The sequence below is a fragment of the Oncorhynchus gorbuscha genome, linkage group LG01 (assembly GCF_021184085.1).
Source record: "Oncorhynchus gorbuscha isolate QuinsamMale2020 ecotype Even-year linkage group LG01, OgorEven_v1.0, whole genome shotgun sequence".
NCBI classification, from domain to species: domain Eukaryota; kingdom Metazoa; phylum Chordata; class Actinopteri; order Salmoniformes; family Salmonidae; genus Oncorhynchus; species Oncorhynchus gorbuscha.
The window spans coordinates 71,051,807-71,067,571 of record NC_060173.1 but is presented as its reverse complement, the minus strand read 5'-3'; the positions used below and the strand labels follow the sequence as shown (position 1 = coordinate 71,067,571).

General features: G+C 45.4%; 1 protein-coding gene across 1 annotated transcript; it reads right to left on the bottom strand.

Moving 5' to 3' along the window:
- Positions 1-2,736: 2,736 nt before the first annotated feature.
- acod1 (aconitate decarboxylase 1) lies at positions 2,737-6,404 on the bottom strand. Its single transcript, XM_046329398.1, is given in 7 exon segments — positions 2,737-3,217; positions 3,220-3,369; positions 3,372-4,027; positions 4,329-4,528; positions 5,442-5,531; positions 5,987-6,148; positions 6,365-6,404. Coding segments are annotated over 7 exon segments (1,434 nt in total). The 5' UTR covers positions 6,389-6,404; the 3' UTR covers positions 2,737-3,065.
- Between the last annotated feature and the right edge of the window lie 9,361 nt (positions 6,405-15,765).

The following is a 15,765-nucleotide window of genomic DNA, read 5'->3' as shown; positions in this document are numbered from 1 at the left end:
TATTCACATAACAAGAAACGCATGTTAAGCTCAGGTTTAAATGTTCATTGTGTTCAAAATGTAAGCAGATTGACCTGACCACCTAGATGGACTAGCTTGAAATTGTATTATCTTAGTTCAGTGTAAATGCAATCAGTCCAGCCTATCCACTGTGGTATAAATTATATAGGAAGAGAGACTGCAGATTATTTTAAACAACTTAATAAGATTTTCAGAAATTGAGAAATTTCAACCATCACTCATATAGTTCCGAGTTGAAAAGCCCAACGAATACAGTTGTCCCTTTCCTTTTATAGAACGTTTGCAGAGGTACAGAATCAGGGCCGGGAAACAGAGTTGTAAAAAGCAATTTAGCTGTGCAGATCAAGATAGCTGATGTCGCCATTCTCTGTGCCTCCTGGCAATTCCAGCATAGCTAAATTCCTGCCGATTGTAAACACATAGGTCACATACTGAGGTCGCACCCAAGTGGCTCATAAATCTGTACACTCAGATTTATGACTAAGTCACACAAGACCAGTTTGTGTCAGTAAAAAAATACTTGCATATAACAATGGACAATTTAAGTAAAATACAGCATAGTATGTCTAATTAAACATAGTATGTCATGAATCATTTCCTCAACAACACTCCACTTAAATATGGAGTATATTCCCACATACTATTCCCACATTTAACAAACTGCCCTTGCTGTCTCTGCCTGGCCAGTTCCCCTCTTTCCACTGGGATTCTCTGCCTCTAACCCTATTACAGGGGCTGAGTCACTGACTTACTGGGGCTCTTTCATACCGTCCCTAGGAGGGGTGTGTCACTTGAGTGGGTTGAGTCACTGATGTGATCTTCCTGTCTGGGTTGACGCCCCCCCTTGGGTTGTGCCGTGGCGGAGATCTTTGTGGGCTATAGTCGGCCTTGTCTCAGGATGGTAAGTTGGTGGTTGAAGATATCCCTCTAGTGGTGTGGGGGCTATGCTTTGGCAAAGTGGGTGGGGTTATATCCTTCCTGTTTGGCCCTGTCCGGGGGTGTCATCGGATGGGGCCACAGTGTCTCCTGACCCCTCCTGTCTCAGCCTCCAGTATTTATGCTGCAGTAGTTTATGTGTCGGGGGCTAGGGTCAGTTTGTTATATCTGGAGTACTTCTCCTGTCCTATCCGGTGTCCTGTGTGGATTTAAGTATGCTCTCTCTAATTCTCTCTTTCTCTCTTTCTTTCTCTCTCTCGGAGGACCTGAGCCCTAGGACCATGCCTCAGGACTACCTTACATGATGACTCCTTACTGTCCCCAGTCCACCTGGCTGTGCTGCTGCTCCAGTTTCAACTGTTCTGCCTGTCTTTAAGTATTATTTGACCATGCTGGTCATTAATGAACATTTCAACATCTTGGCCATGTTCTGTTATAATCTCCACCCGGCACAGCCAGAAGAGGACTGGCCACCCCACATAGCCTGGCTCCTCTCTAGGTTTCTTCCTAGGTTTTGGCCTTTCTAGGAAGTTTTTCCTAGCCACCGTGCTTCTACACCTGCATTGCTTGCTGTTTGGGGTTTTAGGCTGGGTTTCTGCACAGCACTTAGAGATATCAGCTGATGTACGAAGGGCTATATAAATCAATTTGATTTATTTAACTCATCTTTTTTGGCTCTGCCCCCTACTTAATCATTTTTGGAAGAACATCTTTGATTGGTATTCCAAGGTATAATGAGAGGGTCATTGACCCTGATGCAGCTCTCTTTGGATGTTTGGAATGGTGGCTGCAAAAAATATTATCCTGACAAAATGGAAGTCATCCACTCCCCCTTGCTTCCATAGATAGCTAGCATAAAGGGGCGGCAGCGTAGCCTAGTGGTTAGAGCGTTGGACTAGTAACCGGAAGGTTGCGAGTTCAAACCCCCGAGCTGACAAGGTACAAATCTGTCGTTCTGCCCCTAAACAGGCAGTTAACCCACTGTTCCTAGGCCCTCATTGAAAATAAGAATGTGTTCTTAACTGACTTGCCTGGTTAAATAAAGGTAAAATAAAATAAATGACTAACACCATTAACTAGGAAAATAGTATCCTGACAGATTGGAAGTCATCCAATCCCCCTTGCTTCCGTAGATTGCTAGCATAAATGACTAACACCATTAACTAGGGAAATACAAGTTTTTTCAGCACTAACTCCTCCAGCAGTTTTGTCAAGGTTTCGAGTCCGTTTCTGGACCGTCTGGACAGATCCTGACTGTGAACACTGACCCATAACGCGTATTGTTGTTGTGACTGTCATTGTGCTATTCTTGTCCCATTTCTTGCTTAAGCAATACTTCGATTCATATGCCTGGCAGCATTTTCTTTGTTATTTTTTTGCCGCTTTTGTTTTGTATTAATTACAAAAGAAAATCCTTTAAAATAAAAGCTCCACAATATTTTTGTGCTAATATTCTATAAGAGGAACAGGAGCTCAATCAGTAGAAAATTTGAGGTGCTGTAACTCAGCTCAGTGAGCTCCTGCCCAAGTCAAGCACTGTATTGCAGTTGTTATTTGATTTGTTAAGCAAATTATAACTACTATAACTACTATAACTTATTTAGGCTTGACATGACAAATACATTTTTATGATTCATTTTAATTAATTTGTACAAATGTATACAATTTTATTTTCGCTTTGACATTATGAGTTATTTTGTGTAGATCAGTGACAAAAAAAGAACAATTATATCCTCCTTTGTAACAACTCCAATGGAGGTGAATATACTGTATCCGATGGTCTGCTGTACAGATACAGTCATGCCAAGCATTATAAAATGGAAATGGGCCTCTGAAAAAACAACGAAAGCACCACAAGACCATGTCATGTATAGGCTATATTTAATTTAGGTCTACTTCTTGAATTGTGACCACAAACTAAGTTGCATAAATGGGAGGAAAAAGTGAGATCCGAACACAATGCAGACAGAGTACAGCCAGAGTGCATGCATTTTAATACCAGGTGTGATTGCAATAAATTCAAGGCCTGTGTTGGGGAATGTAATCGTGTCACGGCTGTTCGGCGAGGGATAATGCAAATGGGATTTGAGAGAGTGTTGGGATTTTGGTTAGCCAAGGTGTTCTCTGAAGAGATGGGTTGTCGGCCTGCTCATCTGCAGATATGATCTCAGCACCGTACAGTCCGGGCACTTCTCTATATTCCCTATAATGTCCACAACACTCTCCACAGCTTCTTGGCTAAGCACAGTGGAGGCGTTCGCCTGAATTTCCCAACTAAGTCCTCCTGACTCAATGGCTTCCTCCAGTGGCCGTAGAAGGTATCACACCTGGCTGTGACACTCTCCCCATGCTCCATCTCTACTGTCACCTCGCAGTACATCTTGTCAAAGCTGGGGTGGTTGTTTGGGGGTTCTCGACTCTGACCTTGGCCAGGAGCTCCCTCAAGGCCGGCCTGTCTATCTGAGGCCCGCTGAAGGAGTTCACGGACACCTGGTTGTCCAGCAGGGCTGAGCAGGCATTGAACTGAAATGAATGCCTGGCCTGGTGCTCCATGGCTGGGAAGGGGCAGTCAATGTACCTGGAGGGAGGCACTCGGAGCACCACCTTCTGGACCTTACAGAGGTCAGGTTCTCCAAAGGCTCCAAGCTTAGCCCGGGCTTCCAAGGCGGCATCCACCACCCAGTGCATTCCCAGGTGGGCCGGGAAGCGCTTGATGGCCACGTCCTGCTCCTCCAAAACCCATCGAAACCCACCACCACAACCACCATTAGTCCCAGGGATCTCCGAGGGACTATAGTCTGAGTAGAAGACCCCGAACCCGGACTCGAGATCCAGGATGGCCTGACTTCCCTCCAGCCCCAGCAGGGCGAGCTTGGCGGCCTCCAGGCCTCTGCGGGCGGCATTGCCAGTGTGGAGGGGTTTGGTCTGGGTAGCTGCATTGGCCATGGGGGCCCCCGCAGAGGAGGCAGCGATAGCCAGAGAGTGGACACACTGGGCTGGGGAGAGGGCTAGGAGCTTAGCTGAAGCTGCTGCACTGCCCATCACTCCCACAACAGCAGGAGGGTGGAACCTGGGAGAGAAGAATCCAAAGTTTAGGATTGGGAGAAGATTGGGATTAGAAGCTCACCAGAAAGCAGAAATGTGGTATTTTAAATTTGAGTGCAAAAGCTAATGTGTGTAAAATACACCCTGTACAATGCATGTACTGTAGATCTCTACTCACAAATCTGATTTGAATAAGCACTTGTGACTACAAATATACAGTAATTATATTGGCAGTACAAAACAAACTGCCAGCATAATTTGTACAAACAATAAAAACAAATTGCATGCATGCAAATCCACACATTTATATGCATTCTCAGTTATACCTTCTAGGTATATTGTGGGCCTCCTTGGAGAACCTCATGAGTTGCCCCTGCACCTCGATGCCTGCGTTGAAGGCCAGCAGCAGGTCCAGGCCAGATGTCTGGGTGGGCAGAGTCTCTGCCAGGGCCAGGATGGCAGGGAGCACCGCCCCAGAGGGGTGGGTTGCAGGGTGCCACGTGTCATCAAAGTCCATAGAGTGCACCTGAGGCGAGGTACATTCAGAGAGGTGAAACGTTAAGATAGAAATAGAATAAAGCTGATACGATTACCTATTCTACATGACAGATGTGCATATCTCATACTAAATGTATTTCTGTCTGAATGTTCTGTGACATTGCACCCTCCTGAACAGGCTCCAGAAGTGAACAAAATGTAAAAATTTGGCCATACAAAATGTGCTACCACGGTTTGCTCGATTGAACACAACCCAGTTCAGGATTACAGATACTTTCGAGAAACTAGATGATTACTTCTTGGATTACTTATTAAATGCAGATAGGAGCGAGAAAAAAATACATCATGGCACTTTTCTGTTTATCAATGACATTCAAGTCAGCCTTTAAAAAGGTGAAGCTTGTTCCAACTGAGCTGATCACAGGTCAGAGACCACTATGATGACACACCAAGTGCATTTGATGGATCCTTTTGGTCTTCTTCTAATGCCTCTTAAGGGGAAAGTAAGGTAACTGAAAATAATCAGATTACGTTACTGAGTTTGGGTAATCCAAAAGTTACGTTATTGATCACAATTTTGGACAGGTTCTGTAAACGGATTACATTCAGAAAGTAACTGACCCAAGTATTAGGTCACTTACAACTTGAGGAAGTGAATTGTGATAAAACGGAACACTTAATAAAATGCATTCTCTTATTGATATTAACATCTTATAAATATGAACATTTCAGAGTATAATGCGTCAATCAAATCTCAGTTCAAATGTGAACACAATCTCAACGTTTGAATTGTTTTTTCAAAGACAGGTTACATTTACCACGGAGAAAAATAAGGACAAAGGGAGGGATTTGAATAGGAATATAATGAGGTTAGGAGGAACATTGAAAGATATATCACGTGATAAGTATATGGGGGTGTACTGTATGTGAGATTGTGTTACCGCTATGCCGTTGACGAAGGCAGCATACTGGGGTGGCAGTGTCATCCCTGATCTTCCCCACACACTGCTCCTCTCCACTGATTTGAAGAACTAGGATCACACACCATCAAAAGCATCAGAAACTCTGAGGGTGGACCGATTAGTAACCTGCCTCTAAGTCAACCATATAAGTCCCCATTTTAGATTACATTTTTTGGTCTATATATCACAATTGTCTATATATCACAAATGTTGAAAAATAACTGGAGGGGCAATGGCATATGGCATATATGGTATGTAGCATATGGCATACATAACTATAAACATGTAAACAATTGAAAATAAAAAGTATATACAATCAGAAACATATCTTGGTGTAAAAATATGACCATACTGCACAGTATATGCCGAGATTGATATCAAAGTTTACAGGCACGTGCCCATTGTGCACGTGGCATTTCTGTTTACACGCAGAATTGCCACAAGCAGAGCCATATACACTGCTGCTTGCCTGTTTCCTGTCTGTTGTGAAGTACAGTACTGTAGTTTACTTATGTATAGTTTACCTGGCTGTACTGGAGAGCCTTGCTGAAGACCGCTGTACTGGTCCCCAAGAGCCCCACTCCCAATGTGTCCAGCATCATCCTCTTACTCCTGTGGATCACAGTATCTGTCAGGTGAACTGCGTTGAGGCTGGAGATGGCCGCACCAAAACTCTCTGTGACACTCTGGAAGAGACAGAGGAGTGTTATCAATGGGGATCAATGGGGACAGCATGGAGCCCTTATAACCATAGTAGCTATTCTCACTGTAGAACCCAAGGGAAGTAACATCCATTTTGTCGATCTAACTACTAGCATGAGATCCACTTTGCAAATATGCCTTTGTCTTGCAGAATCTTGTGCCAAACAAAGTACACTAAAAGTTGTTAGTGTAACACTGACATGATGGGAAACCTTGCGTAGCATTGTGTCGCCTCTACTATCCCCTGTCGCCTTTTGGCTGTGTACATGACCAGGGATCCCTTTTATATCATAAGGCCTTTCTCAATGCTGGTTTACAAACTTTCCAGAATGGCCAAACCAAGGCATGCTTACTGAGGTGGGGTAAACCTCATGACAACCAAAGACAGTTTCTACTTCTACTTGTCTTTTTTTGATTGCTAGTACCACATTTCATTCATTTTATGGTCTTGTCCTAATGTGTTGTATTGTCTATGAGTATTGTCGTGTGCATTGTCCTCAGTTCTTTATGATTGTCATGTCATTTCGACCCCCCCCCCCAAAAAAACAACAAAACAAACAGGGGATTCACATTTGAATAATTTAGCATATGCTCTCATCCAAGCGACTTAGTTGGTGCATTCTACTAAGGTATGTAAAACAACCACCTATTACAGTCATTGCAAGTGAAAAAAAAACATTTTAAAAAGCTGCTATTAGAAAAATGAATGCTAGAAAGAAAAGATGAGACATTTTCGGAAGATGGGGACAGTCTGATGGTTGTCATGGGGGAGGTTGTTCCACCATTGGGGTACCAGGACAGGGAAGAGCTTTGACTGGGATGAGCGGGAGATGGCCCCACCATCCAAGGGGTGGAAAATGCCAAGCAACCAGAGGTGGAGCGTAATGCTCAGCTCTGGGTATAGTGGCTGAACCAGAGGATTTGAAGACAAGGATTAGACTATCCATGTAAAAAAAAGTACTAATGCATTATTGTTTAATATTATAGTATTCTAGGAAAGGTTTAATCCATTTTATTCCAGCCATTTCACATGACTACTACTAGGGTCATGAGAAAAAGATGAGAGTTCACAGTGATTCTAATAAACAGACTTGAGGAACTCAAGCATGCCACTGCGTTTCGCAACTTCAGTTTTTTTAGACCCCCCACACACTGGAAATTTGACTCTGACTCTGTAATTTGTAAATCCAGGAATTTCCCCATTTGGTTCAATGGATATGGAAATGAAACAAAGCTACAATGTGAGCTAAAAGTACATTGACTAAAACCACGGCAGAATCCTAGACATAACAGCTTGCATGCGTGTGGTCAGATTCCCCCTTGGAATGTCTAAAAAGATACCACATCAAATAACACATACATGATATGTGTTTTTTGATGCTAGTGTCTTACTTTCCCTTTCTTACCCCTGTCCTGTGGCTGCCCTGCTTTCACATGAGTTTTCTGAAGAGAGGACAATGAGCCACAAAGGAGAAACACTGTGTTTCCACCTTGGGACCATCAGAGTTCGCTGTTGGACAGCTTTCTGTAATTGAAACGCTCAATTGATATTCTTAACCAATGACTCACTCATCCCCAGGGCCCAGTTTTTCAGAACTTTCAGAATTATCTGGACTCTGTAATGCTCTTTTTTTCAATCCAGGATCAGATCGATCTGGCTTTATTTTGCCAGTTTTTCCGAAAATAATCGGATAGGGTTATTCAGATCCAGATAACAGAATATCAAGAACACAGAATCTGGATTTAATGCTTTGAACAGGCCTACACCGTGCCTTCTCCTACACCGTGCCTTCTCCTACACCGTGCCTTCTCCTACACCTTGCCTTCTCCTACACTTTGCCATCTCCTACACTTTGCCATCTCCTACACTTTGCCATCTCCTACACTTTGCCTTCTCCTACACCGTGCCTTCTCCTACACCGTGACATCTCCTACATCTTGCCATCTCCTACACTTTGCCATCTCCTACACTTTGCCATCTCCTACACTTTGCCATCTCCTACATCGTGCCTTCTCCTACACCTTGCCATCTCCTACATCGTGCCATCTCCTACACCTTGCCATCTCCTACATCATGCCTTCTCCTACACTTTGCCATCTCCGACATCGTGCCTTCTCCTACACCTTGCCATCTCCTACATCGTGCCATCTCCTACACCGTGCCATCTCCTACATCGTGCCATCTCCTACACTTTGCCATCTCCTACACCGTGCCTTCTCCTACACCTTGCCATCTCATACATCGTGCCATCTCCTACACCGTGCCATCTCCTACACCGTGCCTTCTCCTACACCTTGCCTTCTCTTACACCGTGCCTTCTCCTACACCTTGCCTTCTCCTACACCTTGCCATCTCCTACACTTTGCCATCTCCTACACTTTGCCATCTCCTACACTTTGCCATCTCCTACACTCTGCCATCTCCTACACTTTGCCTTCTCCTACACCGTGCCTTCCGTGCCATCTCCTACACCTTGCCTTCTCTTACACCGTGCCTTCTCCTACACACCTTGCCTCCTACACCGTGCCTTCTCCTACACCGTGCCATCTCTCTTACACCGTGCCATCTCCTGCCACACACTGTGTGCCATCTCCTACACCGTGCCATCTCCTACACCGTGCCATCTCCTACACCGTGCCATCTCCTACACCGTGCCATCTCCTACACCGTGCCATCTCCTACACCTTGCCATCTAATACACCTTGCCATCTCCTACACCTTGCCATCGCCTACACCGTGCCATCTCCTACACCGTGCCATCTCCTACACCTTGCCATCTCATACACCTTGCCATCTCCTACACCGTGCCTTCTCCTACACCTTGCCTTCTCTTACACCGTGCCTTCTCCTACACCGTGCCATCTCCTACACCTTGCCATCTGCCAATACACCTTGCCATCTCCTACACCTTGCTACACCGTGCCTTGCCATCTCATACATCTCCTACACCGTGCCATCTCCTACACCTTGCCATCTCCTACACCTTGCCATCTCCACCTTGCCATCTCATCGTGCCTTCTCCTACACCTTGCCATCTCCTTGCCATCTCCTACACCGTGCCATCTCTCCTACACCTTGCCATCTCTTACACCGTGCCTTCTCCTACACCTTGCCTTCTCTTACACCGTCCTTCTCCTGCCATCTCCTACCGTGCCTTCTCCTACACCTTGCCCTGCCATCACCGTGCCTCTCCTACACCTTGCCTTCTCCTACACCGTGCCATCTCCTCCTGCCATCTCATCACTACTTGCCATCTCCTACACTTTATCTCCACACTTTGCCATCTCCTACACCGTGCCTTCTCCTACACCGTGCCATCTCCTACACCGTGCCTTCTCCTACACCGTGCCATCTCCTACACCGTGCCTTCTCCTACACCGTGCCATCTCCTACATCGTGCCATCTCCTACATCGTGCCATCTCCTACACCTTGCCATCTCCTACACCTTGCCATCTCCTACACTGTGACATCTCCTACATCTTGCCATCTCCTACACCGTGCCATCTCCTACACCGTGCCATCTCCTACACCGTGCCATCTCCTACATCTTGCCATCTCCTACACCTTCACATCTCCTACACCTTGCCATCTCATACACCGTGCCATCTCCTACACCGTGCCATCTCCTACACCTTGCCATCTCCTACACCTTGCCATCTCATACACCTTGCCATCTCCTACACCTTGCCATCGCCTACACCGTGCCATCTCCTACACCGTGCCATCTCCTACACCTTGCCATCTCATACACCTTGCCATCTCCTACACCGTGCCATCTCCTACACCGTGCCATCTGCTACACCGTGCCATCTGCTACACCTTGCCATCTCATACACCTTGCCATCTCCTACACCGTGCCATCTCATACACCGTGCCATCTCCTACACCTTGCCATCTCCTACACCTTGCCATCTCCTACACCTTGCCATCTCCTACACCTTGCCATCTCATACACCTTGCCATCTCCTACACCTTGCCATCTCCTACACATTGCCATCTCCTACACCTTGCCATCTCCTACACCTTGCCATCAACTGGATAGGTTATGGTACTACTTCTACACTGTCATAGGAAAACATATATGAGTAAACTACAGGAATAAAAGGTACCTAAGATAACAAATAAAAGAGCCTGCATATCACTTATTTGACACTTCTTAATATAACAACTGACCACGTACAGTCAAATGAACATAATGAACATTTGGTTTTCAGGAGTACTAGGTCTTTCATGTGCTCTTGGGAAACTGGGCAACGGGAGGTCGTACATTCGGCATGATTGTGTGCAAGTGCTATTGAAGTCAGACCAATTTTTTAACCAATAAGAGTTTAACTAGCTTGAAGAGATAGCTAACGCTGCTAATAATAAAGTAAGCTAGCTTGCTTAACATTGAAAATATGGTCAAACTATCTACAATATCCACATTGATAAGTGTAATTGTCAAAAAAGGTGAAAGGTCAGTGCCGAAAAATCACAACTTGGCAATTTGGATAACAAAACGTTTCCCACTTGTAATTACAATTTGGACAGTCTGATTTTAAACCTAACCTTAACTTAAAAAGTCTTAAGTCTTAAGGGGGTATATCAGCTTTAATATCGCATATAGATTGTAGATAGCTGTCGGCGTATCCTAGCTATCCTGCTTCTCATGGGTCTGTGAAAGGTTCAAAAAATTATGTGAGGGGAAGGAATAGGCAGATTTCTCCATCCCCTTCTCCGGCCGCTGTATTGGACAGTTCAATGGTAAGAAATGTCTCAGTCTCTGGAGCAAAATCTTTGTGCTGTCCAGGAGCACTAGTACAGGACATCAATAAGCTGCTCCCAAACATTTTAAACCTTCATCAGTAAATTGAGTCTATCATAGTTCATGTGGGATTCAATGACATTATGAAGGGCAGCTCAGAACAGCTGACAATGGATTTTAAAGAACAAAATGACACCAACAAACACCCCATAATATCTGGCCCTCTGCCCTCCCTAAATTGTGTCATTGAACGCTACGAGACTAATGCAGCTCTGTGGGTGTAACATTTTTTGACAATTACCTTCTGGAAACAAAGCGTGTTTTATCATCTGGGTTCCTGGATCCTTTCATTGCATTATAAGGCTGCGTTGACTCAACGACTTATCAACGAACCAAGCCCAGCTCAGTTAATCCCTACCATTGTAATGCTGAGTTGTCATAATGCTTCCACAAATGTACATTATCCCAGGGGCGTTGGAAGACACAATGTAAGTAACCTAATTTATGCCCCTCTAACTGCCCTAAATGCCTCTGCCCTAATATGTCCACTGTGTGCAGCTCACCCTGCACTAACATAAATAACATGAGCATGTCTACTTTTGCTAAACTTCACAGTAAAGCAATGAAAACAATCAAGCATTCCTGAAAAGTACTAAACATAGTCCACGTTAGCATATGTAGCTTAAGAAACAAGGTTCATGAAATGAATAATTTGCTACTAACAGATGACGTTCATATTCTGGCTATCTCTGAAACTCACTTAGATAATACCGTTGATGATACAGTGGTAGCAATACATGGTCATAACATCTACAGAAAATACAGAAATGCCAAATGTGGAGGTGTTGCCATTTAGATTCAGAACTACATTCCTGTGAAGCTTAGAGAGGATCTCATGTTAAATAATGTTGAAGTAATATGGCTACAGGTTCATCTGCCTACCTAATCCCCATTCTTGTGGGAACCTGCTATAGACCACCAATTGATAAAATTCAGTATCTGGATAACATGTGTGAAATGCTTGATAATGTAGTATGTGATATCAACAGAGAGGTATATTTTCTGGGTGATTTAAATATTGACTGGAATCTTCAAGCTGCCCACTCAAGAAAAACCTTCAAAATGTAACCAATGACGAAGGTCTTGAGGCCGATATGTAAAGATTATTAAAGAGCAGTGAGACTATCAACAGTAGTGTACAGGTTTCTCGCACACTGCTCTTGATAGTATCATTTCTCTTTAATAATAAAAAAAATTTTTTTTATTTCACCTTTATTTAACCAGGTAGGCTAGTTGAGAACAAGTTCTCATTTGCAACTGCGACCTGGCCAAGATAAAGCATAGCAGTGTGAACAGACAACACAGAGTTACACATGGAATAAACAATTAACAAGTCAATAACACAGTAGAAAAAAATGGGCAGTCTATATACAATGTGTGCAAAAGGCATGAGGAGGTAGGCGAATAATACAATTTTGCAGATTAACACTGGAGTGATAAATGATCAGATGGTCATGTACAGGTAGAGATATTGGTGTACAAAAGAGCAGAAAAATAAATAAATAAAAACAGTATAAAAACAGTATGGGAATGAGGTAGGTGAAAATGGGTGGGCTATTTTCCTATAGACTATGTACAGCTGCAGCGATCGGTTAGCTGCTCGGATAGCTGATGTTTGAAGTTGGTGAGGGAGATAAAAGTCTCCAACTACAGCGATTTTTGCAATTCGTTCCAGTCACAGGCAGCAGAGTACTGGAACGAAAGGCGGCCAAATGATGTGTTGGCTTTAGGGATGATCAGTGAGATACACCTGCTGGAGCGCGTGCTACGGATGGGTGTTGCCATCGTGACCAGTGAACTGAGATAAGGCGGAGCTTTACCTAGCATGGACTTGTAGATGACCTGGAGCCAGTGGGTCTGGCGACGAATATGTAGTGAGGGCCAGCCGACTAGAGCATACAAGTCGCAGTGGTGGGTGGTATAAGGTGCTTTAGTGACAAAACGGATGGCACTGTGATAGACTGCATCCAGTTTGCTGAGTAGAGTGTTGGAAGCCATTTTGTAGATGACATCGCCGAAGTCGAGGATCGGTAGGATAGTCAGTTTTACTAGGGTAAGCTTGGCAGCGTGAGTGAAGGAGGCTTTGTTGCGGAATAGAAAGCCGACTCTTGATTTGATTTTCGATTGGAGATGTTTGATGTTGGTCTGGAAGGAGAGTTTGCAGTCTAGCCAGACACCTAGGTACTTATAGATGTCCACATATTCAAGGTCGGAACCATCCAGGGTGGTGATGCTAGTCGGGCATGCGGGTGCAGGCAGCGATCGGTTGAAAAGCATGCATTTGGTTTTACTCGCGTTTAAGAGCAGTTGGAGGCCACGGAAGGAGTGCTGTATGGCATTGAAGCTCGTTTGGAGGTTAGATAGCACAGTGTCCAATGACGGGCCGAAAGTATATAGAATGGTGTCGTCTGCGTAGAGGTGGATCAGGGAATCGCCCGCAGCAAGAGCAACATCATTGATATACACAGAGAAAAGAGTCGGCCCGAGAATTGAACCCTGTGGCACCCCCATAGAGACTGCCAGAGGACCGGACAGCATGCCCTCCGATTTGACACACTGAACTCTGTCTGCAAAGTAATTGGTGAACCAGGCAAGGCAGTCATCCGAAAAACCGAGGCTGTTGAGTCTGCAGATAAGAATATGGTGATTGACAGAGTCGAAAGCCTTGGCGAGGTCGATGAAGACGGCTGCACAGTACTGTCTTTTATCTATGGCGATTATGATATCGTTTAGTACCTTGAGTGTGGCTGAGGTGCACCCGTGACCGGCTCGGAAACCAGATTGCACAGCGGAGTAGGTACGGTGGGATTCGAGATGGTCAGTGACCTGTTTGTTGACTTGGCTTTCGAAGACCTTAGATAGGCAGGGCAGGAAGAGGGGGATGACTGCGGCAGCTTTCCAATCCTTGGGGATCTCAGACGATATGAAAGAGAGGTTGAACAGGCTGGTAATAGGGGTTGCGACAATGGCGGCAGATAGTTTCAGAAATAGCGGGTCCAGATTGTCAAGCCCAGCTGATTTGTACGGGTCCAGGTTTTGCAGCTCTTTCAGAACATCTGCTATCTGGATTTGGGTAAAGGAGAACCTGGAGAGGCTTGGGTGAGGAGCTACGGGGGGGGGGCGGAGCTGTTGGCCGAGGTTGGAGTAGCCAGGCGGAAGGCATGGCCAGCCTTTGAGAAGTGCTTATTGAAGTTTTCGGTAATCATGGATTTATCGGTGGAGACCGTGTTTCCTAGCCTCAGTGCAGTGGGCAGCTGGGAGGAGGTGCTCTTGTTCTCCATGGACTTCACAGTGTCCCAGAACTTTTTGGAGTTGGAGCTACAGGATGCAAACATCTGCCTGAAGAAGCTGGCCTTAGCTTTCCTGACTGACTGCGTGTATTGGTTCCTGACTTCCCTGAACAGTTGCATATCACGGGGGCTATTCGATGCTATTGCAGTCCGCCACAGGATGTTTTTGTGCTGGTCGAGGGCAGTCAGGTCTGGAGTGAACCAAGGGCTGTATCTGTTCTTGGTTCTGCATTTTTTGAACGGAGCATGCTTATCTAAAATGGTGAGGAAGTTACTTTTAAAGAATGACCATGCATCCTCAACTGACGGGATGAGGTCAATGTCCTTCCAGGATACCCGGGCCAGGTCGATTAGAAAGGCCTGCTCACAGAAGTGTTTTAGGGAGCGTTTGACAGTGATGAGGGGTGGTCGTTTGACTGCGGCTCCGTGGCGGATACAGGCGATGAGGCAGTGATCACTGAGATCCTGGTTGAAGACAGCAGAGGTATATTTGGAGGGCCAGTTGGTCAGGATGACGTCTATGAGGGTGCCCTTGTTTACAGAGTTATTAGGGTTGTACCTGGTGGGTTCCTTGATGATTTGAGTGAGATTGAGGGCATCTAGCTTAGATTGTAGGACTGCCGGGGTGTTAAGCATATCCCAGTTTAGGTCACCTAACAGAACGAACTCTGAAGCTAGATGGGGGGCGATCAATTCACAAATGGTGTCCAGGGCACAGCTGGGAGCTGAGGGGGGTCGGTAGCAGGCGGCAACAGTGAGAGACTTGTTTCTGGAGAGCGTAATTTTCAAAATTAGTAGTTCAAACTGTTTGGGTATGGACCTGGAAAGTATGACATTACTTTGCAGGCTATCTCTGCAGTAGACTGCGACTCCGCCCCCTTTGGCAGTTCTATATTGACGGAAGATGTTATAGTTGGGTATGGAAATCTCTGAATTTTTGGTGGCCTTCCTGAGCCAGGATTCAGACACGGCAAGGACATCAGGGTTAGCAGAGTGTGCTAAAGCAGTGAGTAAAACAAACTTAGGGAGGAGGCTTCTGATGTTGACATGCATAAAACCAAGACTTTGGAAGTCAACAAATGAGGGTACCTGGGGACATGCGGGGCCTGGGTTTACCTCCACATCACCCGCGGAACAGAGAAGGAGTAGTATGAGGGTACAGCTAAAGGCTATCAAAACTGGTCGCCTAGAGCGTTGGGGGCAGAGGATAAGAGGAGCAGGTTTCTGGGCATGGTAGAATATATTCAGGGCATAATGCGCAGACAGGGGTATGGTGGGGTGCGGGTACAGCGGAGGTAAGCCCAGGCACTGGGTGATGATGAGAGAGGTTGTATCTCTGGACATGCTGGTTGTAATGGGTGATGTCACCGCATGTGTGGGGGGTGGGACAAGGGAGGTAACAGGGGTATGCAGAGTGGATCTAGGGGCTCCATTGTGAACTAAAACAATGATAACTAACCTGAACAACAGTATACAAGGCATATTGACATTTGAGAGAGACATAC